Below are 27,900 nucleotides of genomic sequence, written 5' to 3'. Positions count from 1 at the left end.
GGAATATAACCCAGGAATCTGGTTTTAGAACTCACACTGAAACTACCACATCTTTTTACAAATGCTAGAATCTTATATTTTAGAAAAAAAAAATCTTTTTATAATAAAATCCTTCATTTTTCTCTTTAACAAGTTACAATTAATGTAACATTGATACTTTTAAAACCAGGAGTTTCAAAAAATTTGCTCTTGGGAGCAAGGGTAGGTACTTAATTAAAAGTGCTTACTCAGTGGTCAGGCGAAGATGTATAATTGTGGAAGGGTAACTTTTCTACATTTAATTCTCTGGTAGTGTTTTTTTGCATTGTAAAGCTGAGTAATATGTTACTATCTTTACATTTATTTCAATTTAAATATTATCTGGGTCACCTCACAAGTTTATGATTCACAAAATTGTTTTTTTATCAGCAGACGCAATTCAAATTCTGCAGGCCCATTTGTGGTACCTGACCACCTTCGACAAGATGTAGAAGAATTTGAAGCTATCTATGAGCAGCACAGTAGTGAATATGTTGTCCGTAATAAGAAGCTGTGGGACATTAACCCAAAACAAAAGTGTTCAACTCTGTATGAGTAAGTAGTTTAACATGCCTACAAGTATTATTTTATACTGATGCTGCCAGTTAAAGATCGCAAGTTGTTTGTGTCGATTGTGCTTATTAAAGGAATCATTCATTGGCTCACAAACCTGGGGAAGAAAAGTATTTTTACAGCTTTTGTCAGGTATTACACAGAGTTAACTGAGTGTTTTTAACTATTAAATTTAGAATCCTAATGATTTATGATTATTAGTGGTTTTGTCAGTTTGAGCTGCTTAATACAGATATTTTCTATTTCTAAAACTGACCTGGTGTATGCTGACAGGACCTATAAAGTTTCCAGCCATAATCTTTTTTTTTAAAGATATATTTATTTGAGAGAGAGAGAAAGAGACATACACACACATGTGCATGGGTAGGGGGAGGGGCTGAGGGAGAGAATCTTCAAGCTGAGCGTGGAACCGGACGCTGGGTTCAATCTCATGACCCGTGAGGTCATGACCTGAGCCGAAACCAAGAGTTGGACACCTAACGGACTGAGCCATCCAGGCGCCCCCCCGCCCAGCCATAATCTTTTATCATGAATTCCAAGGCATACAGTACTCTTCCTTTATCCTTAGTTTTGCTTTCCCAGGTTTCACTTACCTGCCGTCAATCATGGTCTAGAAGCCGATGGTCCTCCTTCTGACATATTGTCAAAAGGTCATTAGTAGCCTAACATTACCTCACAGTGCCTACGTCTCTCACCTCACTTCATCTCATCGTGTAGGCATTTTATCATCTCCCATCATCACAAGAAGGGCAAGTGCAGTGCAATAAGATATTTTGAGAGAGAGACCACATTCACATAACTTTCATTACAGTATATTGTAACTGTTCTATTTTATTATTAGTTACTGCTATTAATTTCTTATTGCACCTAATTTATAACTTAAACTTTATCATAGGTATGTATGCGTAGGAACAAAACAGTATATATAGAGTTCTGTACTATCTGTGGTTTCAGGCATCCCTAGCAGTCTTGGAACGTATCTCTCATGGATAAGGGTGGAGTTACACATTTGACAAAGAGTAGTTATTGATTATTTGGTGATTATTTGATCTTACTGTTCCTTTGTTGATGGATGCGGATGTTTAGCATCTCATAAATCCAGTGACAAGTTAATAAGTCTGAGTGGGGTGGATAAAATAATGGAGTAAAGAGTTCAGGAAAATCTAGGAAGCAGTTAACCGTTTTGAGCTTGGTATTATTAAGGTATTGCTACCTTCCTTAAGAGAAATTGAGGGCTAAGACCTGCAGTAAAAAATTAATTTAGAAGCTAACTATTCTCGCAGAAAACCTGTCACACATCCATAATTTAGTCATTCCTTCTGTTTTCCCCAGTTGCATTATTCCTTTTCAGTCTAGTTATGCTCATAGGTCCCTCTTCATGGTTTTTCTTTAGAGTTGAAATGCTGAGCAAATCGTATTTCCAGAGAACTTTCCTGGATGACCATATGGAAACGGCTATAAAACTACACTAGTATTTCATAAAATATGGTAGGCTTTGCTTCAGGCATCCAAAACTGAAGCTGAACTGTGTTGTTTTGAGGACCTTGCTTCTTAAAGAATTTATTACTATTATAAGTGGGAGGAAATTAAACAACTTCATGAGGAAAAAAAATAGGCTGAGTTGTATTTCGAGATAGAACTTAAAGTCATGAAGTTGCAGGAAGTTTCACCTCAGAAACAGTTGTTTCTTTGAATTTTCAAAAGTAGACATGTGATGATGGCCTTAATGATTTCTTTTGGGGGCTCCTGGCTGGTTCAATCAGAGGAGCGTGTGACTCTTGATCTCGGGGTTGTGAGTTCAAGCCCCATATTGCGTGTAGAAATTACTTAAATGAATAAATAAACAAAAACTTTGAAAAGAAAAAAAAAGATTTATTTTAGTGGCCAGTGGATAAAAGAAAGAAAAATGAAGCCACTCAATTTTCTTTATGACAGGAGTGTAGAGTAGAAAAATTACTAGACAAGGAATCAAGAATATTGGGATAACTGCTGTTAACTTTATCTTAAGTATTTCACCATGAAGTAGGTGATTAGACTGATTGGAGTTTAATTGACCTAATGCCCTTCTAGTTCTAGTATTTTATGATTTTAGATATTTGAAGCAAATTAAATTTCAGTGGGTAGTATTCTGCATTTAGCTTTTCCTAACACCTCATTAGTGGTGTTAATTAGTCGGCCAGCATTTATTAACCACTTGCGGTTAAGGCCTGTGGAAGATTGCAGCTTTCATGCAGCTTGCAGGTAGCAGGAGAGCTAAATTGATCATAGGTCGGGTCACAGTGTATTGCAAATAAAATTACTCTGAAATAAGAATCATGAACTTGTACAAAACAGTGACTTTTTCAAAGGACCACAGCTACAAGACTGGGGTGGGGATGGCCAGCCATGACCATTTCGGACACTAACAGTCATCATCCAATTATGAAGATATATGTACATACATACATTACATAAGAACTATTAATATCTCTGATATAAGTAGCCTTTTTTTTTTTTTTTTAAACTCCTGTCATGTGCAGGGTGCCTCGTTTTTGCCTCTGGTCCTGAAGTGCAGAGTCTGAGACTTTGAACGAGAGGAGGCGATGATGAGAGGGGAGATGCATCTTGTGTAACTTGACAGAAGCTGAGTCAGCCTCACCATTTCAGTTCTTATCTAGCATCTTTCATTAGAGCTTTGACCTCTTTCATTCATGTCTGCTAAATAGCCACATCAATACCACTGTTGAGTGTGCATTGATGGATGGATTCTAACCCCTGTAAAACACTGGATTATTAAGAATTCATATTTATGCTATTTTGGATCCACTGTTTATCTTACAGAGATGATTTTTCAAGGCTAGAAAAGATGTATAAATAGAGTTAAAGTTCATTTTGTGTTGCATTTCAAATAATAGTGACTATAAAAATTTTACTCATAATATGGTTATAAAGGTTTGGTCCCTTTGGGCTAGGGACCCGTGTTAAATTTTGTTCTGCTTCAGTGTTTGAAAAATTCATTGCTACTTAGCCAGTGGAAAAAATGTGGAGGCTCTAATTCTTTGAAAAAATTTTTTCTGATTGTAAAATTAATAATATAAATTACTATGGAATTTTTTTAAATAAAGGAAAAATAAAAATTATGAATAATTCTATCACCCAGATTTAACCAGAGTTAATTTTTGGTGTATATCCTTTCAGGCTTTTAAAATATAGATAGATGTGTAAAACATAGGTTTTAAAATTTATAAACTGTGATTTTACTATACACTCAGCTTTGTCATAACCTTTTTCACTCAAAATGCATAGTGAGCATTTTTTCATATCCTTGACTCTTCAAGAATATGACTTTTATTAGTTGCTTGGTAGTCATCACAGATCTGCCCTATCATTTACATTGCTAGCTACTGAAAAGCTCATTGCTGGGGTGCCTGGGTGGCTCAGTCGGTTAAGTGTCTGCCTTCAGCTTAGGTCATGATCCCAGCGTCCTGGGATGGAGCCCCGCGTCAGGCTCCCTGCTCAGCGGGGAGCCTGCTTCTCCCTCTCCCTCTGCCTGCCGCTCTGCCTACTTGTGCTCTCTCTCTCTCTGTCAAATAAATTAAAAAAAAAAAAAAAATCTTTAAAAACAAACAAAAAAAGAAAAGCCCATTGCTGAATTAGAGTGGTTTCTTTGAATGTGGACTCTGTTTTTTAGTTATCCCATTTTGGATTTAAGTGTTTTAATCCAGGTGGGAAAGCTTTGTTTTTCAGTGATTCTCTTTAATATTCATCATGGAGAGCAAAAAGTAAATACACATACACCATTCGTGAATTATTCTGCTGTTGCTTAATGGCAGCTAAACACCAAATGGAAGGGTATCTCTCTTCAGAGAGATGGTAGAGCCGAAGTTACATCAATCAGCCAAAATCCTCAACAAGAGTTACTGTTTCTGAGACTACAGTGATTTTTTTTTTTTACCTTACTCTCCTTCAAACCCTTCTGCTTTTAGAGATTTCTCATTAAAAATGAAGTTTGAGGGGCACCTGCGTGGCTCAGTTGGTTAAGCAGCCAACTCTTGATTTCAGCTTAGGTCATGATCTCAGAGTCCTGAGATTGAGCCCCGTATCCTCGGAGAGTCTCCTTGAGGATTTCTCTCCCTCTCCCTCTGCCTCTCCCCTCGAGTGCACTCTTGCATGTGCGTGCGCTCTCTCTCTCTTTTTAAAATAAATAAATAAAATCTTAAAAAAATAAAAATGAAGTTTGATGGGAATCTTAAAGTGAAAACAAATCTAACCTGTCATCTTGCAAAAACAATATGTATTGGGGAGTTTCAGTTGTAGAGATTATTCTAAGAGGAAAGTAGTCATCAAAAAACACTAAGTATTTAGAGCAGCATTGCTGACGAAAAGTAGTGGCATTTCGTCTTCAGCCTTCAGAGTATCAGTTACTTTGAATAGAGGATAATCATTTGCAAAAATAGTCGTATGCCTTTATCTCTAGCAGCATCTGTACATAAAGAGGTTTCTTTTGCTTCAAAGAAGTGTTATTTTTACCTTCCCCTAAATAAATTGTCTTTCTGGTTAGTGTTAATTTACTAAGAAAGTCCCTTTGGAGATATTTGCTCTTGAAAAAGCAAATCTCTTTGGTGGTGTGTGTTACGTGTCTTTCTTGATAGTTAATGCCACCGTTACAGACTGTATACCAAATTCGAATAGAAGAGTAAGGCTCTTTGAGGCTGACACAAGAATGGGAAAAAAAATAGCCCCAGAACTGGAGGGAGCCCCAATCCAGAATTGGAAGTAGATTAAGGGATCGCCCCATTACTCTGTGTCTGATCCTGTAATGTATTGGTTTATTGATCAGACGGGATTAATTTCAGTACCTCTAAATCATTGCCTATTCTTAAACAGAAAAATGTTAAGATTACTAGAGGCAAATTCCATAGGATTTTAGTGAAATTTGATGTCTTCTCATTTGACATTCTTGTTACTGATATTCTTGTATAATAAATTTTCTTTTCATTACTTTTAAAATAGATTATGTAATTATGTAATTGAAATTTATAAAATAACTTTTTAATCCCTTTCTGTCTTTTAAAAAAAAATTTTTAACGATTATTTTCCAAGGGGTAAACAAAATTTTGCTTTTAGAGTATCATTCATTGCAGTTAGCTTTTGTCAGATTTAATATGAATATAATGTGTTGGGGAGCTGTTGAGATCAGTTGGAATTGAAATAGTATTTTGCTTTGGGAGAATTTTGGGGAATATATTTTTTTCAAATGAACATGTATAAGTACTTCCTTATCACATGTAAACATAATTTTTTTTCCAAGTTATTTCTCTCAGTTGTTGGAGGAGCATGGTCCGTTGGACATGAGTAATAAAATGTTCTCTGAAGAATATGAATTCTTCCCAGAAGAAACTCGACAGATACTAGAAAAAGCTGGAGGTTTGAAATCTTTTCTCCTGGGATGTCCTCGTTTTGTTGTGATTGACAACTGTATTGCATTGAAGAAAGTTGCATTGCGGCTCAAGAAGAAGAGAAAGAAGAAAAACATTAAGACAAAAGTGGAAGAAATTTCAAAAACAGGGGAGTATTTACGAGTTAAACTACCACTGAATCCATCCGCTAGGGAATTTAAACCAGATGTAAAATCCAAACCAGTGTCTGATTTATCTTCAGCAGCATCTTCTGAGGATGTGAAGCCCAAACCTATAGCTGCGAATTCTCCCAAACCAACCTGTGAGGCTGTGAAGCCAAAACCAGTGTCTGATAATTCTTCTAGATCAGTTTCGGAGAATGAGAAACCCAAAGAGGTCTCTTCTGATCCTCCCAAACCAGTATCCGAGGATGCAGGTCACAAGGGAGTGTCCTCTAATTCTCCCAAACCAGCTTCTGAGGATGTGAAACCAACCTACTGGACTCAACCCCATTTGGTCACAGGATACTGTACATACCTCCCCTTTCGGGGGTTTGACATTACCCAGACACCACCAACATATATAAATGTGTTACCGAGTTTGCCCCAGTACACTAACATTTATACATCTCTGGCCAGCGTTTCTTCTGAGTATCAGCTGCAAAGATCAGTGCCGGTGGTACCATCTGTTATAGCCAGTGACGGACCTGGTGAAAGTGCTGCTGTGTATTTTGAGGGTCATCGTTTGAATGCTGAGAATGCCCTTGGTAACCAGATTGTCCCGAAAACACAGATCCTTCAGGACTCTCTGGAAGTATCAGTAAAGACACAGTGCAGCACAGACGGTGCTGATACAGCCCTTAGTGAGTCGAACAGATATGATGGTCACTGTGGAAATTCTGCCAACAAGTGGGAAGTAAATCCAGGAAATACCGATGAAATAACAAATATTCCACATACACAAGTGGTTGCCATACAGGTAAGACTTAAATAGAAAAAAGTCATCTTAATACTGAAGTTAAATTTTCCTTCTCCTCTTTCATTGCCATTATATTTACTAAAATTCTTTTAAATAATTGACTTTATAATGGTTATGAAATCTTTTGCCTGGAAATGTTTTTAAAAATATGAACCCTTTTGGGCGCCTGGGTGGCTCAGATGGCTAAGCGTCTGCCTTCGGCTCAGGTCATGATCCCAGGGTCCTGGGATCGAGTCCCACATCGGGCTCTTTGCTCCTTGGGAGCCTGCTTCTCCCTCTGCCTCTGTCTCTCATGAATAAATAAATAAAAATCTTTAAAAAAAAAAAAATATATGAACCCTTTTGTAGGGCATGATAGGTAATCCAGAAAGAATTTTTGGGTCTAGTAAATAATACACTTCTTCCCTAGCCAAGTTTTGTACCAGTTGAGAAATAAGATAGAGGAATCAGCAGATGGAGCCAAAACATCACCTTAATAATTAATAATGGTGCCATAAGGATGATGTGGTTTGTTTCTGTAGTACTTGGATGTCCTAGCATTGAAGCCCAACATTGAAGCACCAGCTCACCCACCCAGTTATAGAAGTGCTGGACCCAGGAAGCCTCCCATCTTGGGGTGCTTGCCCCACAAGACTTACTGTATGGAGAATGAAGGGAAAAGTGCTTTTTGCACAGGCAGCCCAAAAAAGCAGAGTCTGGGCTATATGTGTGACCAGTTTCTCCTACCAAAATAGGGGAGGAATGGGAGAGTTAAAAACAAAACAAAATAACAGGTGGAGAGAAATGAGAGATGCGAATAAAAGTTCCTAACAAGCATAGAATAAATTGATGTTCTCCCATAGTTCACTCTATAGGATTTGAATTCATTAACTCCTTGTTGGATTATCCCCCTCCTCATTATATTTTCTGTCTTCTAAGAAAGCTTTGAAAGAACATTTTAAGGGGCACCTGGGTGGCTCAGCCGGTTGAGCGTCTGCCTTCGGCTCAGGTCAGGATCCCAGGGTCCTGGGACGGAGCCCCGCGTTGGGCTCCCTGCTCAGCAGGGAGCCTCCTTCTGCTCGTGCTCCTCCCCCTGCTCGTGCTCTCTCACTTGTGCTCTCTCTCGCTCTCTCTCTCACTGTCTCTCTCAAATAAAATCTTAAAAAAAAAAAATTTAAGAATAACGAACCAAAGTCATTTTTATTTTTACTAATTCTGTATGATAGCTCTTTCCTAATACAAGTATTTGTAGAAAGCATACAACATTATTAAAATTGTCAAAAAAAAACCTTGAAAAAATTGGTGGGCGTGCCTTAAGAATGTCATTACATGATGGATTTATTTTACTAGAGCAGTTGAGATAAATTTAAGTGTTTGTTTTGCCCCAAAGGTGTCTTGGAATATAAGACATCAAGAAGTCAATACTGAGCCATATGATCCTTTTGAGGCACAACAGGTGAGTCAGAATGAATTATCATGACGTTTCCCTTGTAAATTTTCATCTGCCTTTTATTCTCCTCTGTTTATTTTAAGAGGCTGTTCAGAACGAGACCAGAATAGGCATTTTAAACTATTTTTAATAGATAATTTTATAATTTACCTTTAGGGAGATATTTTACAGATTGAGAAGGAGTACCAGGTTTTACAAGAGCAGCTTAAGGAGGCATGCGAAAATTATGAGCAGAGAAAACTCGAGGGCTCAGAAGAGACCAGGGACCTGGAAGAAAAGTTGAAAAGGAACTTAGAAGAAAACAAGGTAATCCTCTCTGAAACTTCTCTGTAGTAGCATGTGGCATGATCAGGAGCATTGTTGGCTGAACAAAGGATTTTTTTCTTAATAATGCCTATTTAAATTTCTCTATGACATATTAAAGTGGCAGTGTTTTTGCAGTTTTAGAACCTCTACATGTTGCCATTTAAGAAAAGGGCTGTGAATCTGGGTTTTCATTTATTTATAGTTCCGTTTGTTTCATTAACTAAACCTGTTTTCTGGTGACTAAATTTTGCGTTAATCCTTGTTTATATTGAGAGGCAGTATAGCATTAGTGGTTCATAGTGTGAGTCTTGGGGTCAGACCGACTAGGTTCAGATGTAAGCTGAGTCCCATACTAGTTCTCATCCGGGGCAAGTTAGCTAACTTCTTTGTGCTTTAGTTTCTTATTTGGAAAATTTGGGTGATAATAGCTCCCATTTCTTGGGATTAGATTAATACTTGTAAAGTACTTAAAACTGCCTGGTGGATAATAGGGGCTCTGTAAGAATTGCCTCCCACTGTTACTACTATTCCTACTACTGTCTTCATCTTACTGTTAAGGAAGTGTAAGAATAACACATGGAGCTTTAGGCACATTAGATCTGTAAAATCACTTAGACCATCTTGTTTGAGTCTATTGATCTTGAGCTCCGTTAACTAAGATGGATTACAGTTACATGTAACTGGCTATTGGAGTAATACTAATGAGTGGCAAGGCCAGATTGAATTGGTAGGGAAATGGAATTATAGATGTAAGGGAATCATAGTGTGTTTCTTTTTTTTTTTTTAAAGATTTTATTTATTTATTTGAGAGAGAGAATGAGAGCACAAGAGGGAAGAGGGTCAGAGGGAGAAGCAGACCCCCCGCTGAGCAGGGAGCCCGATGCGGGACTCGATCCAGGGACTCCAGGATCATGACCTGAGCCGAAGGCAGTCGCTTAACCAACTGAGCCACCCAGGCGCCCCAGTGTGTTTCTTTTTTAAAACTGAGGTCTTCTGTACAGATGTAACAAAGGGATGTTAATTTAAGGAAGGAAGGATTTACACTTACTCTGGTAAAGCATTGTCTAACATACAGGATTGTTGATTCACTGTCTTGTATACCTGAAACTAATACAACATTGCATGTCAACTACACTTAAGTTAAAAACGAAAAATGGAAGAATTTGTTCCAGAAGTCTGGATCAGTAGCTGGGGTACCATATTAAATAGAAGAAAATTTGCTTAGGTGGGACCTTCATCAGGAAATAACATTTATTGAGATTTAAGTACACCCGGCAGAAAAGGGTCAGTTTGTAAAGGTTAACTGTTACTACATTTCTATTATAATAGTTATAGCATTCCTGTTATAACCTGTTTTCACTTGGGATGGGACTGGGGAGATTTGAAGGATGAGAGGAATTAGAAGGAACCAAACTTTCTTCTGGTCAGTTGCCTGGTTGAATGAGATTTTCCTAATTGGGAGAGGAGAAAATGAGCAAAAATAAAACTCTGCACGGTGACTCATAGAACACTAATTTGAATAAGCTGCCTGGAGGGCTTAACAAAATAAAATATTTTTATAAACTTTCTACTGCCTCAGTAAAATTCAGTTTTACTAAACCCATATAAGAATGCCTATGGCCACCCCATTAAGTGAGGAGAGCAGATTTTCAGACTGCCACTGAAAGTGGGCATCTGATGAGTGAGATTTCTTTCTCTCTGGCAGAGGCTTGTCCAGCTTTATAAACTGCTGGTCTGACTGGGTCCTGTATTTGTGCAGTTTATCAAGGCATCTTTGTACACTTGATCAGGAAATTCGCAGTTAATCAGGCACCCAGGGAAGGGGGCTGCTAGGGAGCCACAGCTCTGACTGGGACTGGCCTTCTGATGCACTTTTTTTTTTTTTTTACCTTCACTGAGGCTCTGGGTCTGCTTTTAGGTGGTGGTTCTTAAGATTGTAGTCAGTCTGTTTTTTAAAATAGCCATTATTTAGTCCCCAAATTTCAGACCTGTTGGGTTGTTAGACTTCCCATATAAATTGTAGACCCATTTCCTATCACGATAAGTTGCTCATCTGAGTTTTTAGGTGGTTGTCCACACAGGAGCAGATGAGATGTAGCTGTGGCCATTTCTTTTTAATCATGATTATGTTCATAATTAGCTTGTGGAGGAATCTTATAAACATAAAAAAATTTTTGGCTTTTATTGATCTTTCCCTGGCCTTTGCTCTCTAGTCCCTGAGGTTATCAGCTAATACTTTTACTTGAAAATAGCTTGATACTACATAATGAATGTATTAGATACAATACCCTTTCATACTGTAGAGAAGAGATAGGCAAGCCCAGGCCTTGGTCAGGCTGCCTAGGTTGAACTCCAGCACTACCATCCAATACCTTTGTGGCCTTAGTTTACTCAATCTCTTCTACCCTCAGTTTCCTCATTAGTAATATAATCTCTACTTCATAGGTTTGTGAGGACTCACAGCGATGGTTGGACAAGGGTGGGTGGGGTTATCCAGAGATACTAAGTATAGTAGAAGGAAGAATTGTCCCACTTAAAATGACACATACCCCTCCTGAGAAAAATTGTTTACAAAGCAGTTAAAGAGTGCTTAGCACATAAAAGCATCAATAAAAATCTGAGCTAGCTATTTTATATAGCTAATGGGGTTTCATTATTATGGGCTAGGAATGGCCTTAATAGACAATTAGGCCAGTTATCTGTTTTGTCAGAGGAGAATATCTATCTAAAGCCAGAGTGTCCTGTTGTTTTTAATGTACCTCCAACTTGTAACTGGCAGGTTGTAACTGATTGCAGTATTGCTCAAGGGTGTATGTTCTTTTTGGTTTATTAAGATAAAATTCACCATTTTAACCATTAAAAAGTCTATAATTCAGTGGCTTTCAATAGACTCACAATGTTGTATGACCATTACTACTGCCTTGTTCCAGAACCATTTCATAGCACCAAAAAGAAACCCTGTACCCATTAAGCAATCACTTCTCATCTCCCCTAGGACATGTGTTCTCAAGGTGCTTTAATGAGATTTTCTTATAGCTGAGATGGGTATTTAAGTTGACTTTGGCTCCTAAAACGCAGTCAAAATAATTTTGGCCTAGAATAATTTATGGAGAAGAATTTTGGAACTTTGTCCTATTTTTATATTAAAACAGAATCTTGGGCCCTGCCTGCCAAAAATTTCTCAGCCCACATCTGTGTAGCGGTGGGGTTCTCCTATTCAGTCACAATCTTTGCCAAGTTCAGCCTTTTTTAATCTAACATTTATGGAGCTCATTATGTGCCATACTCAATTGTAAATTTCTTACATGAATTATTTAATCTCCAGCATAGTACACTAGTATTGTCTCCATTTTACTGTTAAGGAAATGGAGGCAGGAGCAGCTAATGCACTTGCTTGAAGTCATATCAGTACTAAGTGGCAGAACAGTGAGTGAGTGTCAGGCTCTAGATCCCTTGCTTTTGTCCTCCCTTAAGAGAATGGTAGTTCCACAACCAGTTGAAAAATATTTCTCAGCACTTCATGAGGAGGATAGGGGTATCAGTTAATTGCTGGCATATAATAATGCTGAGTAACAACCTCCTACAAAACCTCAGTGACATAGAACAGTAAACATCAAGTTTGTGAGTCTGTGGGTTAGTTTATCCCATTTGGGCTTGGCTGGACTGTTTCACCTTTGGGTCAGCTGGGGCTCTGTTCTTGGCTGTGCTTGCTCACATATGTGGGGTCACCATATTCTGTGTCCACCTACATCAGAGGACATTAGGCCTGCACATTCTGTGAAGATTGTTGCTTGATTTTTTGCTAGTATGTTGTTGAGGATACTATCCAATATTTCATTTGACAAAATTTATTGGATGCTCCCCTATAAAGAAGACATACCAATGGCCAACAGACACATGAAAAAATGCTCAACATCACTAGGCATCAGGGAAGTACAAATCAAAACCACAATGAGGTACCACCTCACACCGGTCAGAATGGCTAAAATTAACAACTCAGGAAACAACAGATGTTGGCAACGATTCATAAAAAGGGAAACCACTGTTGGTGGGAATGCAATCTGGTGAAGCCACTTTGGAAAAACAGAACAGAGGTTCTTCAGAAAGTTAAAAATGGAGCTACCCTACGACCCAGCAATTGCACTACTAGGTATTTATCCAAAGGATACAAATGTAGTAATTCGAAGGGGCACATGCACTCCAATATTTATAGCAGCAATATCCGCAATAGCCAAACAATGCTAAATGCCAAACAAAAAGAGCCTAGATGTCCATTGACAAATGAATGGATAAAGAAGATGGTGTGTGTGTGTGTGTGTGTGTGTGTGTGTGTGATGGAATATTCCTCAGCCATTAAAAAGAAAGAAATCTTGCCATTTGCAACAACATGGATAGAGCTAGAGGGTATTATGCTGAGTGAAATAAGTCAGAGAAAGACAAATACCATATGATCTCATATGTGGACCCTAACAAAACAGATGAACAAAGGGGAAGGGAAGGAAAAATAAAATAAATGAAATCAGAGAGGGAGACAAACCGTAAGAGACCCTTAACTATAGAGGACAAACTGAGGGTTGCTGGAGGGGGGGGGGATGGGGTAACTGGGTGATGGGCATTAAGGAGGGCACATGATGGAGTGAGCACTGGGTGTTGTATGCAACTGATGAATCACTAAATTCTACCTCTGAAACTAATAATACAGTATATGTTAACTAAATTGAATTTAAATAAAGAATTAAAAAAAAAAAAAGAATAAGCCAAGCTCTGTGCTGGTCTTCCGGGACTTTTATGCAGCATCCTCTTTATGAGACCCTAAGAAGTCATTTCTCTCTGCTTTCACTACCTGGGCTTCTTTGTGCAGCAGATTTGTTTTTATTTTGTGGATATAGCTCACTGTATTTCCTCTGACTTTGATTGCCAGAAAAGTTTTAAGCTGTTTCGAAAGAATGGTTAGGGCCTTATGCCACTCATTTTTTTTTTAAAGATCTTTATTTATTTTAAAGAGAGGGAGAGTGCATGCACACAGGCAAGTGGTGAAGAGGGCAGGGGGAAGGGAAAGAGAATCTTCAGCAGACTCTGCACTTAGCACGGAGCCGGACGCGGGGCTCAGTTCCACAAACCCAAGATAATGACCTGAGCTGAAACCAAGAGTCGGCTGCCCATCTGACTGAGCCATTCAGCCTCCCCATGCCATTCATTTTTATATTGCTCTGACTTCTAGTTCTGTATTACCATTTTTATCTTTTTATTCTGTTTTCTTTACCTACTTTGCAATCTTTCTTTTTTTTTTTTTTAAAGATTTTATTTATTTATTTGAGAGAGAGAGATCACCAGCAGCGGGGAGGGGTAGAGGGAGAAGCAGACTGCCTGCTGAGCAGGGAGCCCGACAGAGGGCTCCATCCCAGGACCCTGGGATCATGACCTGAACCGAAGGCAGATACTTAACCAACTGAGCCACCCAGGTGCCCCTCTTTTGTCTTTTTAAACTATATGTATATTATAGATGCATATAATACACACACATATACAATCAAGGGTAACTCAGTTGTTTATTTTGGAACAAAGTTGAGGTTTAAGAAAAAGAGGTATGGAAACCAAATGTTTTCTAATTGAGAAAAAAAGCCATCAGAAACTGTTTATGTCAGTAAGCTGTGCATATAGAAGATACAGTTGTGTATAGTTTGTTTTTTCTTTTATTCTAGTGTTTTCAAAGAAAAGGATTCAGATCCTTCTCTTTCATGTAGTCAGAGACAGGCTCTGACAGCTGACCTAGTTAGCATTGTGAGGCAGCTGTGTCATTAAAGGGTGGTTAGTTCAAACAGCAGATGAACTTACGTAGCATCTTCTGTGGCTGAGCTGTGTGTGTGTAATATTTTGTGCCTTTTGATACTGAACTCCTTTTGGCACTTGTTGCCAAGTAGGTTCTTATGCCCCAGTATAACCTTGTGGTTACACATCATCTCCTGGCCAAGGGGCTAAATCTGAGGCGAAATCATTGGCTCAGAATGGAAGCACAGGATAGGTGAGAGACAAAGTTCGCTTGGTTTCCAGCAGCAGGGTTTGCATATGGACATTGGTCATGGTAGTAGAAGTGAACCAGGTGCAATACAGGATTTTGCAAGTAGAGTAGACATGGTGGTCACCTCAGTGACAGTAATGATTCAGTGATTCACGGTGTAGCAGCAAGGAAAATGTGAGTAAAACTGTCCCCATGCTAGAAGGAATGTCATTGAAACGTCATTGAACTTCTGCTGCCTAAAAACAGTTGGCCTATGCATCTCAAAGCCAATGAAACCAACCCTACCCCTGTGGTAGGACTTGGAAGTCTTTAAGGACCTGGACTGTTAGCAAATCTGTCACCCAGGAACATCACAGACCTTGGCGTCTAAAGCTCAAGAGGGAGAAATGTCCTTCCTCTCAGTCGGTGTTGTCTTTGACCGGAAGACCATCACTTCCCAGAGTGTGTGCAGGTTGGCTTCAGGTACACCGTCCTCTTCGAGGGAGGAGGCCCCCAGTTCTGTATCTGAACCTATACCCTCAGTAACCTGGTCACATTCTCAGCAGTTGTTGGTATTATTAGAATTTCAAACTGGAAAATATTAAAATTTAAACTTGTTTCTTGTAAATATTGCTCTATTCCCTGATTCGCATGTTATTAGAAATGACATCCTACTTACAAATGACGTGTATTTACAAGCACGTATCCCACGTATACCTCTGCCGGCACTGAATGGATGACACTTTGAAAAATGACATAAAACTTGGAGAGAATGTATAGGTTCAGAAGAAGTTTCAGAAAGCAGCACCTTCATAAGAAAGCTAACAAGGAAGGCTGGGTCTCACGTGGTGTTCTACATAATCATCTGGGGAAGGGTAACTACCCCTGCTTCAGAATACAGGTTTTCACAATTCTCTTTGTCACACTGCCTGAAATTCTGGTGGGTATCTCGACCCAAAGGCCCCTGGGACCAGGCCAGAAACACCACATTTATATTCTAAAAAGCGAACAAACTATTGGACTTGCCAAATGTGTGCAGACTACCTCTAGATGAGAGAATCACTGTGGCTGAAGAGTGAAATGTGAACACTTCTAGGCAAGCTGAGGGGGTTCTTCAGAATCCCTTACTGCAGTGAGGTGCTCTGAATGCTGAGAGACATGAAGGAGAGGAAAGACGTTTAAAGTATGCGCTTGGAAGGTGGGCATGCCCTGGGTCAGGGGTGCTTAAATGAGGGATCAGGTGAAACTTTGAGGGTGTTGCAGGAGAAGGGTCCTTGGAGGATGAAATGAATGCCAAAAAGAAGAGGGAAGCTACTGCAGACAGACATGAATCTTTTCAAGCAGGTTTCAGAGGAAATTCTGAACTTTCCTCTTTGCCTTCCCTTGCACCACCTCTCTTTCCCCAGCACCCAGGGTAAGACTGTGTCTCATACAGTCAGATAGACTCTTGATGGTCTGGGGACTTGCCCTGTTAACTCTATAGCCCTCCTTGTATCCGGTTTACCATTGTAACCAGGAGCTTCCTGGAAGGAACTGGTGGACGTTTAACTGACATTTCTAACACGGCTTTTCATGGGGAAATGCATTCTAAGTTACAACCAACCAGGTGTTCAGCGGACTTTTGGAAGAGTGGGAGTTGCCCATATTGAGAAAGTCTGTTTTGAGGAGCAAAGCACACCTGACTTGATCATGTGCTAGTCTGTGGTAGAATCCAGGTGCCTGTTGTGTAGAGAAACATGACTTAGAAGCATGCCCAGCAATTGCACTACTGGGTATTTACCCCAAAGACACAGATGTAGTGAAAAGAAGGGCCATATGCACCCCAATGTTCATAGCAGCAATGTCCGCAGTAGCCAAACTGTGGAAAGAGCCAAGATGCCCTTCAACAGATGAATGGATAAAGAAGATGTGGTCCATATATACAATGGAATATTACTCAGCCATCAGAAAGGATGAATACCCAACTTTTGCATCAACATGGATGGGACTGGAGGAGATTATGCTAAGTCAAATAAGTCAAGCAGAGAAAGTCAATTATCATATGGTTTCAGTTATTTGTGGAACATAAGGAATAGCATGGAGGACATTAGGAGAAGGAAGGGAAAATTGAAGGGGGGAAATTGGAGGGAGAGATGAACCATGAGAGACTATGGACTCTGAGAAACAAACTGAGGGTTTTAGAGGGGAGTGGTTGGGGGGTTGGGTTAGCCCAGTGATGGGTATTAAGGAGGGCACGTACTGCATGGAGCACTGGGTGTTATACGAAAACAATGGATCGTGGATCACTACATCAAAAACTAATGATGTATTGTATGGTGACTAACATAACATAATAAAATTTAAAAAAAAAAAAGATTTAACCCAGCTATCATCTAGGAATTATACTAGAGAAAACTGGACAAATACGCAAAGATGTCTATTTAAATATGATAATCACCGTAATTAATAATAGTAAATCAATAAATGTGAAACTATAAACAAACAAAAAAAAAGCATGTTCCTCTCCGGTTTTTTTGAAAGCTGTTTGAATTCAGTATTTTTATTCCTTTGATATCTAGTCTCTGTCAAACACTTGTAAATTTCTGCTCTGTCCCATCAAAATGACTGCAGGGTCAAAATTATGGAGTTCTCACATATTTTATTGTTTATTCATTTATTTAGACATCCGAAGCTAGGTTAACATCTGTTTTCATGTCCTAGCCTAGTACATCTTCTGTGCTCTCCTTTTTTGTTAATGGGATTTTTAGCTATTCATTGAAAGTAGAAACCTATCTTTAATTCTGTAAACTTCTGCTTTGTTTTATATCCTACTTAGACACATGGTCTCTTCTCCATCCTCTTCTCTAAAGTTTCCTTTATTTCTTTTTATCATCCCTAATGTTACCACCGTCGTCCGTATTGTCTCTCCCTTGGGCTACTGCAGTGAGATTTTAAGAGATTTTACCTTCGGGGACCTGGGTGGCTCAGTCAATTAGGCGTCCAGCTAATGATTTCGACTCAGGTCATGATCCCGGGGTCATGGGATCGAGCTCATGTCTGGTCTCCGTGATCAGCACTGAGTCTGCTTAAGATTCTTTTTCTCCCTCTCCTCCTCCCCACACTCATGCTCTCTTTCAAATAAATAAATAAATAAATAATATCTTTTTTAAAAAAGATTTTACCTTCTTCTACCTAGAGTTTTTAATTAAGGGTTACAGTTCATATTGAGCTATGAAATCAGTTTAATGACGGTGACTGGAATTGTTTTTAATAATTGAATAGAGTAGAAATATCAGAAAGCATCTCAAAAAGTAAAGGCAATTCTCTTTCAGTTGTGTGTGTGTACATACATACATACGTATATTATGTACACATGCTATGGATCGTTATTAAAATGTATTTGTTATTTTGGGTCACAGTCAAGAAAATGTGAAGGCCAGTTTTGGTCTAACGCTTTCACATGCCTTCACCCAATCCTAATCCATCTCTGTGTCTTTCAGAGCTATTTTTCCAAAACCAGAATCTCATCATCTCACTGCCCTGCTTGAGTCTTCACTGGCTCCCCGTGTCCTACAGGACCAAATCCACCCTCCTTAGCATGGCTTACAAGACCTTTTGTAATTTGAACCCAAAGCATCTTGGGGTACCATTCTCCCTGCCCTGCCTTCCATATGTCCACCTTGTATCCCAGCCACATAGTGCCTCTTGCTTTTGTTCAGACATGCCGTTATCTTTTATCCTTCTCCCTTGCCGTTCCCACTACTTGGAATCCGCTCTCCACATGGCATCTCATCTTTTTTTTTTTAAAGATTTATTTATTTATTTTAGAGAGAGAGAGCAGGAAGTAGGAGCAGAGGGACAAGGAGAGAGAATCTCAAGCAGATTCCCCGCTGAGCACGGAGCCTGACTCAGGGCTTGATCTCATGACCCTGAGATCAGACCTGAGCCGAAACCAAGAGTCAGATGCTTAACCGACTAAGCCACCCAGATGCTCCTGGCATCTCATCTTTAAAGACAGAAGTCGGAAATCACTGATTTTGAGAAACCCTTTTCCAGTACCAGAGAGTCTGTCATGCCTCTGTGCCTTTTTATTTGACAGCCTCCCCTGCCGCCCAGCCTGATCAGTGAGAGTCGGTGAGGCCCAGGGCTGTGTGTGTTCTGCTAAACTGGAGTCATCGATTAAGCTAACACCACCACCATTCTGGTCTTTGGGACTCTTTTTTTTTTTTTTAAGTAAATCTTCCTATTTATTTAAGAACTTTCTAAACATGTTTTTAGATCTCAAAGACAGAATTAGATTGGTTCCTTGAAGATTTGGAAAAGGAAATAAAAAAATGGCAACACGAGAAAAAAGAAATCCAAGAAAGTCTGAAAGCACTAACAAAGAAAATGAGAAAGGTTTTAAATGCCAGCGAGTCGTAAGTAACAACTGAAAGGCAATGATTTTTATTGCTTTTTGGGGGGCGGGTGGTGTTAACATTTTTGATACTCAGTTTCCGACTATGTCAGGTGAAGAACAAACTTAAATATTGTTTTCATCTCATTTTAGAGAACATTCAGTAGAGAATTATCTTACCTAAAACTTTTCCTAAACCTACCCTGTTGACAGATAAAGTGGGACTCTGAATCAGCAAAGAACTGACTTCCTTCTAGTTGGACACCACCCCTTACTGTGAACATTACCTTTGACCCATTTTTTCCTTTTCTGTAAAGTGAGGGGCTTGGTCTAGATCTAAGTTTCTTCCCTGCACTAGGATTCTGTGGTGATTATTTATCATTACTTTCATCTTGAATCTTTAAATTATTAAAATTTGGTCTTGTGGTATGAAGCATTTGGTAATAAATACATACAGGTAATACAGTTGTCAGATGGGCCACGTTTGTTTTGAGATTCTCTGTGATCCATTCCTAACCCCTCTCTTCCCTAAAAATTGATATGTCATATGATTCCTCAGCTTAATTGTTACCTACCACCGTGTAACAAAACACCCAAACTTGGTGGCTTAAATTAACAGCCATTTTATTTGATCCTGATCTTGGAACTTGGGCTGAGTTCCACTGGGCTATTAGGCTGGTCTTGCCAGTGGTTCCTCATGTGGCTGGGAGTTGGCTGGGGGCTAGGTGCAGCTGGGATGTCCTGGGATGTCCTGGCCTTTTCTCTCCCTGTAGTTTCAGGGTTGCTCCCTTTCCATGTGACTTTTATCTATATGGTCTCTCCATGTGGCATTTGGTCTCCAGCATGGTAGACTCCTTATGTGGTACCAAAGGGCTTCAAGGGTACAGGAGTGGAAGCTGCCATGTCTTCTGAAGGTCTGGGCCCGGAACTGTCAGAGCATCACTTCCACCACATTCTGTTGTTTAAAGCAAGTGGCAGGTCTACTTTAGATTTAAGGGCAAGAAGAATGGGAGGCATGGTTCACTCGGGGCCGCACTACTACACTCACCGTTCGGGACATCTGTGCTTTTTCCATTTGCCATGCCATATGATCAGACGGCTGTTATTATGAGTCTTGCTAGCATTACATTTGGGCAGTTTTTAGGTAGTCCTTAAAAGAATGATGACATATACAACACTGCCTATGGCATGTCGTTTTGAGAATGCTCAAAGTAGAGTAGTTCCGTCAGAACACATTTATGGAAATGATGAAGCTCTTTACAGTATCCTCCCCACCTCCCCGTAGTTTTCACTTCCTGTGGTTTCAGTTACCTGCGGTCACCCACAATCCAGAAGCTCAGATGATCCCCCTTCTGACATGTTGTCAGGGGGTCGGCAGTAGCCTAACACTGTGTCACCCACCTCACCTCGTGTCACCACGTAGGCATTTCATCATCTCCCATCATCACAAGAAGGGCGAGTGCAGTGCATGCTCTGTAAGAATTTTGAGAGTGAGACCACATTCACATAACCACTGTTCTAATTTATTATTAGTTATTGTTGTTAATCTTTTACTGTGCCTGATTTACAACTTGAACATTATCATAGGTGTGTATGTGTAGGAAGAAACCGGTTTGGTACAGGCCATGGGTCGGTCTTGGAACCTGTCACTCCTTGGATAAAGGGGGACTGCTATGCCTCTTAATATTTGAGCATACCAGTAGTTAAGTTACTCAAAAATACAGGAATATTTATATTTAATATATATTTTTGTATGCTCAGTTCAAGTTTACTGTCAAAACTAGATAAAATAAATGAGGCTATTATAAAAAAATTTTCTGTACTAGCATAAAAATTAACTTTCTGTTGAGGAATAAAGTTTTTATTGATTTTTTTCCACTTTATTAATTTTTTTTTGCTTTTTTTCTGTCCCATTTTAAAGATAAGCTACAGACTTCTCTATGTGTATTGTTTTTTACACTTCCCAGATAAATGATTTAAATCTAAATTTTTATATTTAGGTTTTAAAGTAAAATCTTAAAGCCTTTTGGATCTCTTAGAGAAGTACAAAAGATATGAGAAATGATTGCTGTCCAGTATTGAGTACTTAGAGGAGGACGTATTTTACAAAAGAAGTGAAAATGGCATTTAAACATTTAGGTTCTTAATGGAAATGTTGGAATTTTTAGCAAGTAGAGATGACAAAAAGTTGTATGGGAGAGAATGAAAGAAGAGGCAGAGTCCATCTTTTGCAGGGTTTTGCTTTAAAATCAAAGATTTACACACTTTGTTTTGCAGGGTTATCAGACTGGATGTGTGTGTTGACTGGGCTTTAAGTTCTGTTTTAAAAGACTAGAAGGCTGTTTTCATTTTGAATGAGAGCCACTGGTTATACTGATGATGATCCACAACACCTGCACTCTTCTGCGTCACATTGAACCACGGTGGGAGGGGGAGGGGGGCGCACTTCTTGCAGTGAACTGAGATAGGGTGGTCTGCACTGCAAGCATATGACCTAGGATGAAGGAAAGATTTCTGCCCTCCAGGCGTGAAAGAAAATCGACCCAGATTCTTTGCCTATTTAGAAGATATAGAAATGAAATCAAAATGTAGAAATTTACAAAGAATTCAAAAAATGTTTGCGTGATATAAGTAGAATTTACTGTGAGGGATCGTGTCTTTAAAAATATTTGAAAACTGATTAAAATTTGGTGATTTTCTTTCATAGATATGCCCAGAAAAATGATGAAAAAGATAAGGAACATGAATTACTTCTGGATCAGTCCCTTGAAATCAGGCAAATTAAGCTTACATTTGTTTTTACTGCCTTATTATTCCTTTAATACCAGAGGCGCCAGCACCCTAGGCTTCTAAGTCTGTTGTTGTGGCTTGTCTGTTTTTTTAAAATAATTATGTGTCTGTTCTTTATTTATGTTTTTATTTTATTCTTTAAATATTTAAATAAGTTTTTTCTTTGAGTATTTTTATTTTATGATGTTCCTACTACTTTGTTTCACATTGTCAGTATAAAAATCCTGAATTTATTATTGTTGATTACTCTTTTCTTTTGAATTCTGAAACTAAAAGTGTGTTTTTAAAACTTTTGTGTTACTTAAAATAACAATTTCAACTTTACTATGATAGTTTGTGGCTCTATAATTATAAGTTTATTGAAGATTTTTATTATGAACTTATAAAAAGTTTCCTTTTAACCTTTATTAATGGAAATAATGTGTTTACATACCGGTAGCCAGTGTATCCAGCAGTTTAGCAGTTGTGTTCTGCATTTCTCGTTGAATATTGTTTCACGTACACATTTCCATTCACATCATGATTCATAAACATATTGCCATGAATAACTTGGTACAGATCACTGTTTTCCTTTGGGTTATTTCCTTGTAATGTGTGTCAAAATAAAATTTCTGACTGAAAGGATGAGGAATGTTCTATAAAGTTTATCAATATAGCCAGATTGTATTCCACCTACCCTCGTAAAAATGATGAACCAGAGTCTCAGCATTTCCACCAAACATTCTATTTTATATGTTCCTTTGATCATTTGTGAAGCGCAAAAAGGACATATGAGTCTGTGTATTAAATAGTCAAATACTAGGCAGGAAGGTACCTTAGAGGATGTTATGTAAGTCTTTCTGTGGCATGATTCAAAGCTAGGCCTTTGTCTGTCTCACTGGTTTTTTTTTTTCCCAAGAAGTTTTTTTCTCAATATTTGCAGTAACACATTTACAAATGAGAAAATGAAAGTAGAAGAATGTATAAAGAAAGGGAAGGAGAATTATGAAGAGAGTCTCCAAAGAGCTGTGGCTGCAGAGGTGAGTCTAAGACACTTGGCATCTGACAGATACGGCAACATACGTTTGCTTTGTGTTAACTACATATGAGGCACAACAGCATTGCCAAAAGGTGTGGAGTCTGGGGGACGTCCTCTTACCCATCATCCTGCTCCTGGAAATAGCTACTTTTTCCTTGCCTATCACTTTTTAATGTTTTTTTGCCCTTAAGCTCACGTTGTGTTATGTATCTGTACTCATAGTGTATGCCAAATTTTGCAATCTGCTTCACTTACTTATTATTTTAATTCAGTCATTTTCCATGCTCTGCACTTAGAATGGCTTCATCATATGTAATCAAGTGATATGCCATGAAGTAGCCAACCATAAAATATACTTGCCAGTACTAGAAGAACTTGAAAATATTCCATTTATTAATACACTCTCAAAAAGAAGAAAGAATATGCTCTCTTCTTCCCCCCGAAGAATATATACCAATGTTGGTATACTGTTTGAGACACTACTGAGACAAAATTCAAAATCATAACCTCTGGCTGTATTTTATTTAGTTCCCAAAACATGGTTGTCTTTGTTTTTCCAATTGAGAAGAAATGTTCTTGGTTGGTATATATATCTGTGATTATTCTGGGAAATTAAAAAAAAAAGGGTTAGCTTATGTAGTCCACAGATGGACTTTTGATTAAATATTGACTGTGCAGCAGCTTCTAAGGAAAGGAAGGGGGGAAAAAAGCCAAAGTACATATATTTTTGGGTCCTGTGCCCACATCTATATTCATAAGCTTGTTCAGGTCCCATTTACCACCATTTGGCCAGCCCGTCTGCCTGGTGGGTCCGGGACTGACACCTGCATTAAAACAAAGCAGGTCTATATTTCCATAATGACTTAATGAAAATGGCCAGTAGGCTTATTGGGAAGCTAAAGAGTCTAAAGTTTTAAGAACCTGCCCTAGAGGCTTTTGAAGTTCGTACTGAAAACAACTTCTCTGAGGCCTTTAAATTTGAGAGGGTGCAGCCTTGGGGTTATTCTGCAGGCCCCTGGCCCTCTGCTCACCAGGAACAGGACCACAGATAATGCACATCAGGTGCACACATGTGGGTAACCTGGCTCCATGCTTGTACATGGCTTAAGCGGTAAGCCATGTGGAAAGTTCCATATCTGAGAAACGTATCATTTAAGGTAAAATAATTTTACTGTCATTATGTTATTCTATTTTCAAATCCAAAAGTTTTATTTAATTCATGTTCACTTGTGTGAAATTACAGTGTTATCACGTTCTAATGATTCTGTCATCATTGGTCACTTAAGGAGAAACTTGAAAGTAGTTCGAAATGTTTAAGTTTTAACAACCTAAAATAGTTTCAGTTTCATCATCTTAAAATACTTAAACATTCTCTAATCTAATGTTAGGTATCTGTGCTTGAAAACTGGAAGGACATGGATGTGTACAAATTACAGATCATGGACTCACAGGCAGAAGGGTATCTTAAAAACCTGAAGCTCCTGAGCAGGTACTGTGTGGCATCACAGATGTTCTTTCTGGCATGTCATTTAGTAAATCCAAGTTAGAGCTGATTTGAGAAAAAAAATGTTTATATTAGACAGGACCTTTTTTTTTTTTTTTAAAGTAGGCTCCATGCCTAGCATGGAGCCCAACAAGGAGCTTGAACTCACGACCCTGAGATCAAGACCTGAGCCGAAATCAAGAATTGCACGCTTCACTGACTGAGCCAGCCAGGTTCCCCAAGACCATTTTATTTTTAATAGTTGTACAGTTGATACATGTTCAATGGTAGAAAAATCAAAACGTACAAACAAAACTGGTAAAGATTATCCATAATTCTAAATTGATGTGTAACTAGTTAGTATTTTGGAATAAATCAGTAAGTGTTTGAAAAAAAGAAAATTTATGGGTTTTTTTTCACTAAGTAATACATAGGAAACTTCCTTTCATATCAATAATTACATCTCTCTAACCTAATTTTGCAAAGTTGAATAGTGTTCCAGCATACAAATGTGTCGTGATTTATTAAACGTTTAACACTGTGTTGGTATAGTCCGGTTATTTGCACATTCTGTTAATAAAAGCTGCACTTCAGTGAGTTTCCTTGTAGCTAAATTTTTATGCATATTATTATTCATTTCCATGCAATAAATTTCTGGAATGAAGATCACATTTTCAAGCTTTTTAAAAAATTACCTTCTATATAAGAACAGTCACTTAACAGTCTTAGTGGTAGACTAAGAATGGAATGTCACTTCAAAAGATATTCACCTATGGTAATTTTTTTAACTCTCCATCATCTTTCTTGTTTTTGTTTGACGTCGTTTTTGGAATAAGGTTTACCTGGGAATTTTAGAGGGTCTTCTTCAGTCTAGCCTCAGCATTTTCTGTGTGGATTTTCACACAAGGTATTACTTTTCATCTGGTCTTTTTATCATAGTCCACAGTCAGTTTTCATCCTTCCCAATGCTTTTTGCTTTAACACTTCAAACCCTCAGTATTGACCCTCTGTGGGGTCATGGAAAAGGTTTTAAGGGAGTTTTTATTTCTTGGTTTTTCAAGATTTAGTTTTTTTTCACATGAGAAAACCTTTCTAATGAGAGAAAACTAATATGCTGATTGGAATTACAAGACTGGTACAGCTGAAGTGGAAGCAGTGGTGCCGAAAGGCTGGTGTTTCATCTTGCTGTGGGCCACACGTTATGGCATCTCTGGGAAACAGAGCTCTCAGACCTTTCGTCTGATAGTGTCGACTTCCTCATTAAGCCTCATAGTACACATAGCTTCTTTCTTAGGGATTCTGTGCTAATTTCATTCCACCAAAGGATAGCGAAAGAGAAAAGACATAAAAGGAATGTTCTGGTTTTTCTTTAAGATATGTAAAGAGAACTGACACAGTCACGGATTGATAATGTTATTGATCTTCCCAGTTAGGAGTGGAAAGCTTGTTTGTCACTTTCAGTAAAGGTGCTGAGGTATAAATTTATCACAGTCTGTTAGGCCCCACTCTTTATTTTACCATAAGGCAAGGATGAGGTTTTTTATTGGAACGTTTAAGTGTTCCATGTTGCCTTTTTATTTTTTTTTAATGTAAAAACAGCCTTTGTTGTTAAACACAAAGATGTTAAATGAAAAATGGTCAAATCTTCAAAGTTAGGACAAGAAATTAAAATTTAGAAGAATATTTACTCTCTGCCCACCAGCTTGGGAAGTTTGGTTAATCAATAATTAAGGTTTCCTAAAGTGTTTCTATTGGTGAGTCTGTAAGATACATAATTCTTTAAAAATAGTTTTGTGTGGGGGGCGCCTGGGTGGCTCAGTCTGTTAAGCATCCGACTCTTGATTTCTGCTCAGGTCATGATCTCAGGGTTGTGAGATTGAGTCCCCTGTCGGGCTCCACGCTCAGTGGGGAATCTGCTTGAAGATTCTCTCCCTCTGCCCCTCCCCCAACACGTGAGCACTCTTGCGCATTCTCTGAAATAAATAAATCTTTAAAAAAAATAGTTTTGTGTGTGTGATCATGTTAAATATATCTTTCTGGGGCCCCTGGGTGGCTAAATTAGTTAAGCATCAGCCTTCAGCTCATTTCGTGATCCCGGGGTCCTGGGATTGAGCCCCATGTTGGACTCCTTGCTCAGCCGGGAGCCTACTTCTCCCTCTCCCTCTGCCTGCCACTCCCCCTGCTTGTGCTCTTTCTCTCTCACTCTGTCCCTGTCAAATAAATAAAATCTTTAATATATATATATATATATATATCTTTCTCATGTTTGTTTTCATTTGCACTGTAGTGTTTTTAACTTTTAAAAACATATCTAAAGTAGACATTAAGCAGTTCCATGTTTTTCTTTTTCAGTGATTCTGCAACTTACCCTGATATGGAGTCGGATGTACATTCATGGGAATCGTTTCTTTCTAAGGTTAGAAAAGAAATCGTGAAAGCAAAGGTAAGTCATAAAATATTTTGTAATTCTATCAAAACCGATATGATTATAGTTCTCAGGAGAGATGAATGTCACTGAAACTTTTTGTTGAGCTGTTAAAGGCAATATATATTTTTTGTTGTAATTATTAAGAGTTTTTCCTGAAAATAATGCTGTTTTCTTAATTAGCTGTCTTAAACTCCGCCTGTAATTGAGAAAATTAGAGAAGTTATATTTGATAAGGCTGTAGAGCATTCCTATTAATGAGGTCTTATTTTGAACTTTTTTAAAGAAATAATTGTTCTGATACTTTGCATCTCTGTTATATTCCTGAAAGACTGTCGACCATTTGTAAATATATAGTAAGAATTGACAGTTGTGATTCTTTATGAGAATTTATTAGGAGAACTTAACACTTTTCCTTCTACCTACAGTCTCAGTATGAAGAACAAATACAGGCAGTTAAAAATGGCTCTCGGCTCAGTGAACTTCCTAAAGTGCAGATTCCTGAGCTTTCATTTCCCATCTGTAGCACAGTAAGTCTGTCACACCTTCTTTTTTTCTTTCTTTTTTCTTTTTGTGTGTGTGAAGAAAAGAAAACAATAGTAAACCATAGTTTCTTTCTTATTTGGCCAGAGTAGATTTTTGTTGTTTGTATTCTAGGAGTGGGGATGAGATGGATTAATAAGTTATCTTAATGTTTTCATTATTGGTGCTACTGGTTAACCCTTTAAGCTTAATAATAAACATTCTTATATAACTGGATGAGTCTTTCTGCATCAGTGTCTTGAGGATGGGACTGAAGTAAACACAGGGCTGGTACATTGCTTTCTTTTCTGGATGCTGGTGTGTGTGTTTTCTACGTGTGAACGAATAATCCAAGAGGATCAGTTGCCTGTGATTTAGACCAGCTCTCTCTACAAATACCACCTAAGATATAGTCTTATTCCTAGATACTTGCAGGCATAAGACCAAAATTAAGATTTGTTTTTTCATCAAATACAGACTAAAAAGTGCTATATCTGAGACAGACAAAGGTTTTGTTGGTCTGATCTGTCATATTTTATTGCTAGTTTGAGGTATTTGCTGAATCTTTTGAATAATAGTGTTTGCCAAACATCACTTTGTGTTTTAA

At 38.4% G+C, this 27,900-nt stretch overlaps 1 protein-coding gene across 7 annotated transcripts in view; it reads left to right on the top strand.

Annotated features, from left to right (window-relative positions):
- TTC3 (tetratricopeptide repeat domain 3) overlaps positions 1 to 27,900 on the top strand; it is a 119,278-nt gene that overhangs the window by 79,102 nt on the left and 12,276 nt on the right. For all 7 annotated transcript variants that reach the window (XM_021678063.2, XM_021678061.2, XM_044919404.1 and 4 more), the window contains 10 exons: positions 409 to 573; positions 5,882 to 6,947; positions 8,317 to 8,382; positions 8,533 to 8,682; positions 18,938 to 19,077; positions 21,763 to 21,831; positions 22,768 to 22,864; positions 24,252 to 24,352; positions 26,699 to 26,789; positions 27,200 to 27,301. In XM_021678063.2, the coding sequence (XP_021533738.2) occupies positions 409 to 573; positions 5,882 to 6,947; positions 8,317 to 8,382; positions 8,533 to 8,682; positions 18,938 to 19,077; positions 21,763 to 21,831; positions 22,768 to 22,864; positions 24,252 to 24,352; positions 26,699 to 26,789; positions 27,200 to 27,301 (2,047 nt within the window). The remainder of the gene's footprint in view (positions 1 to 408; positions 574 to 5,881; positions 6,948 to 8,316; positions 8,383 to 8,532; positions 8,683 to 18,937; positions 19,078 to 21,762; positions 21,832 to 22,767; positions 22,865 to 24,251; positions 24,353 to 26,698; positions 26,790 to 27,199; positions 27,302 to 27,900) is intronic.

Source organism: Neomonachus schauinslandi, chromosome 1 (genome assembly GCF_002201575.2).
Source record: "Neomonachus schauinslandi chromosome 1, ASM220157v2, whole genome shotgun sequence".
Lineage (NCBI taxonomy): Eukaryota > Metazoa > Chordata > Mammalia > Carnivora > Phocidae > Neomonachus > Neomonachus schauinslandi.
Note: the sequence above shows the minus strand (reverse complement) of the source record. Positions and strands in the feature narration are given on the sequence as shown.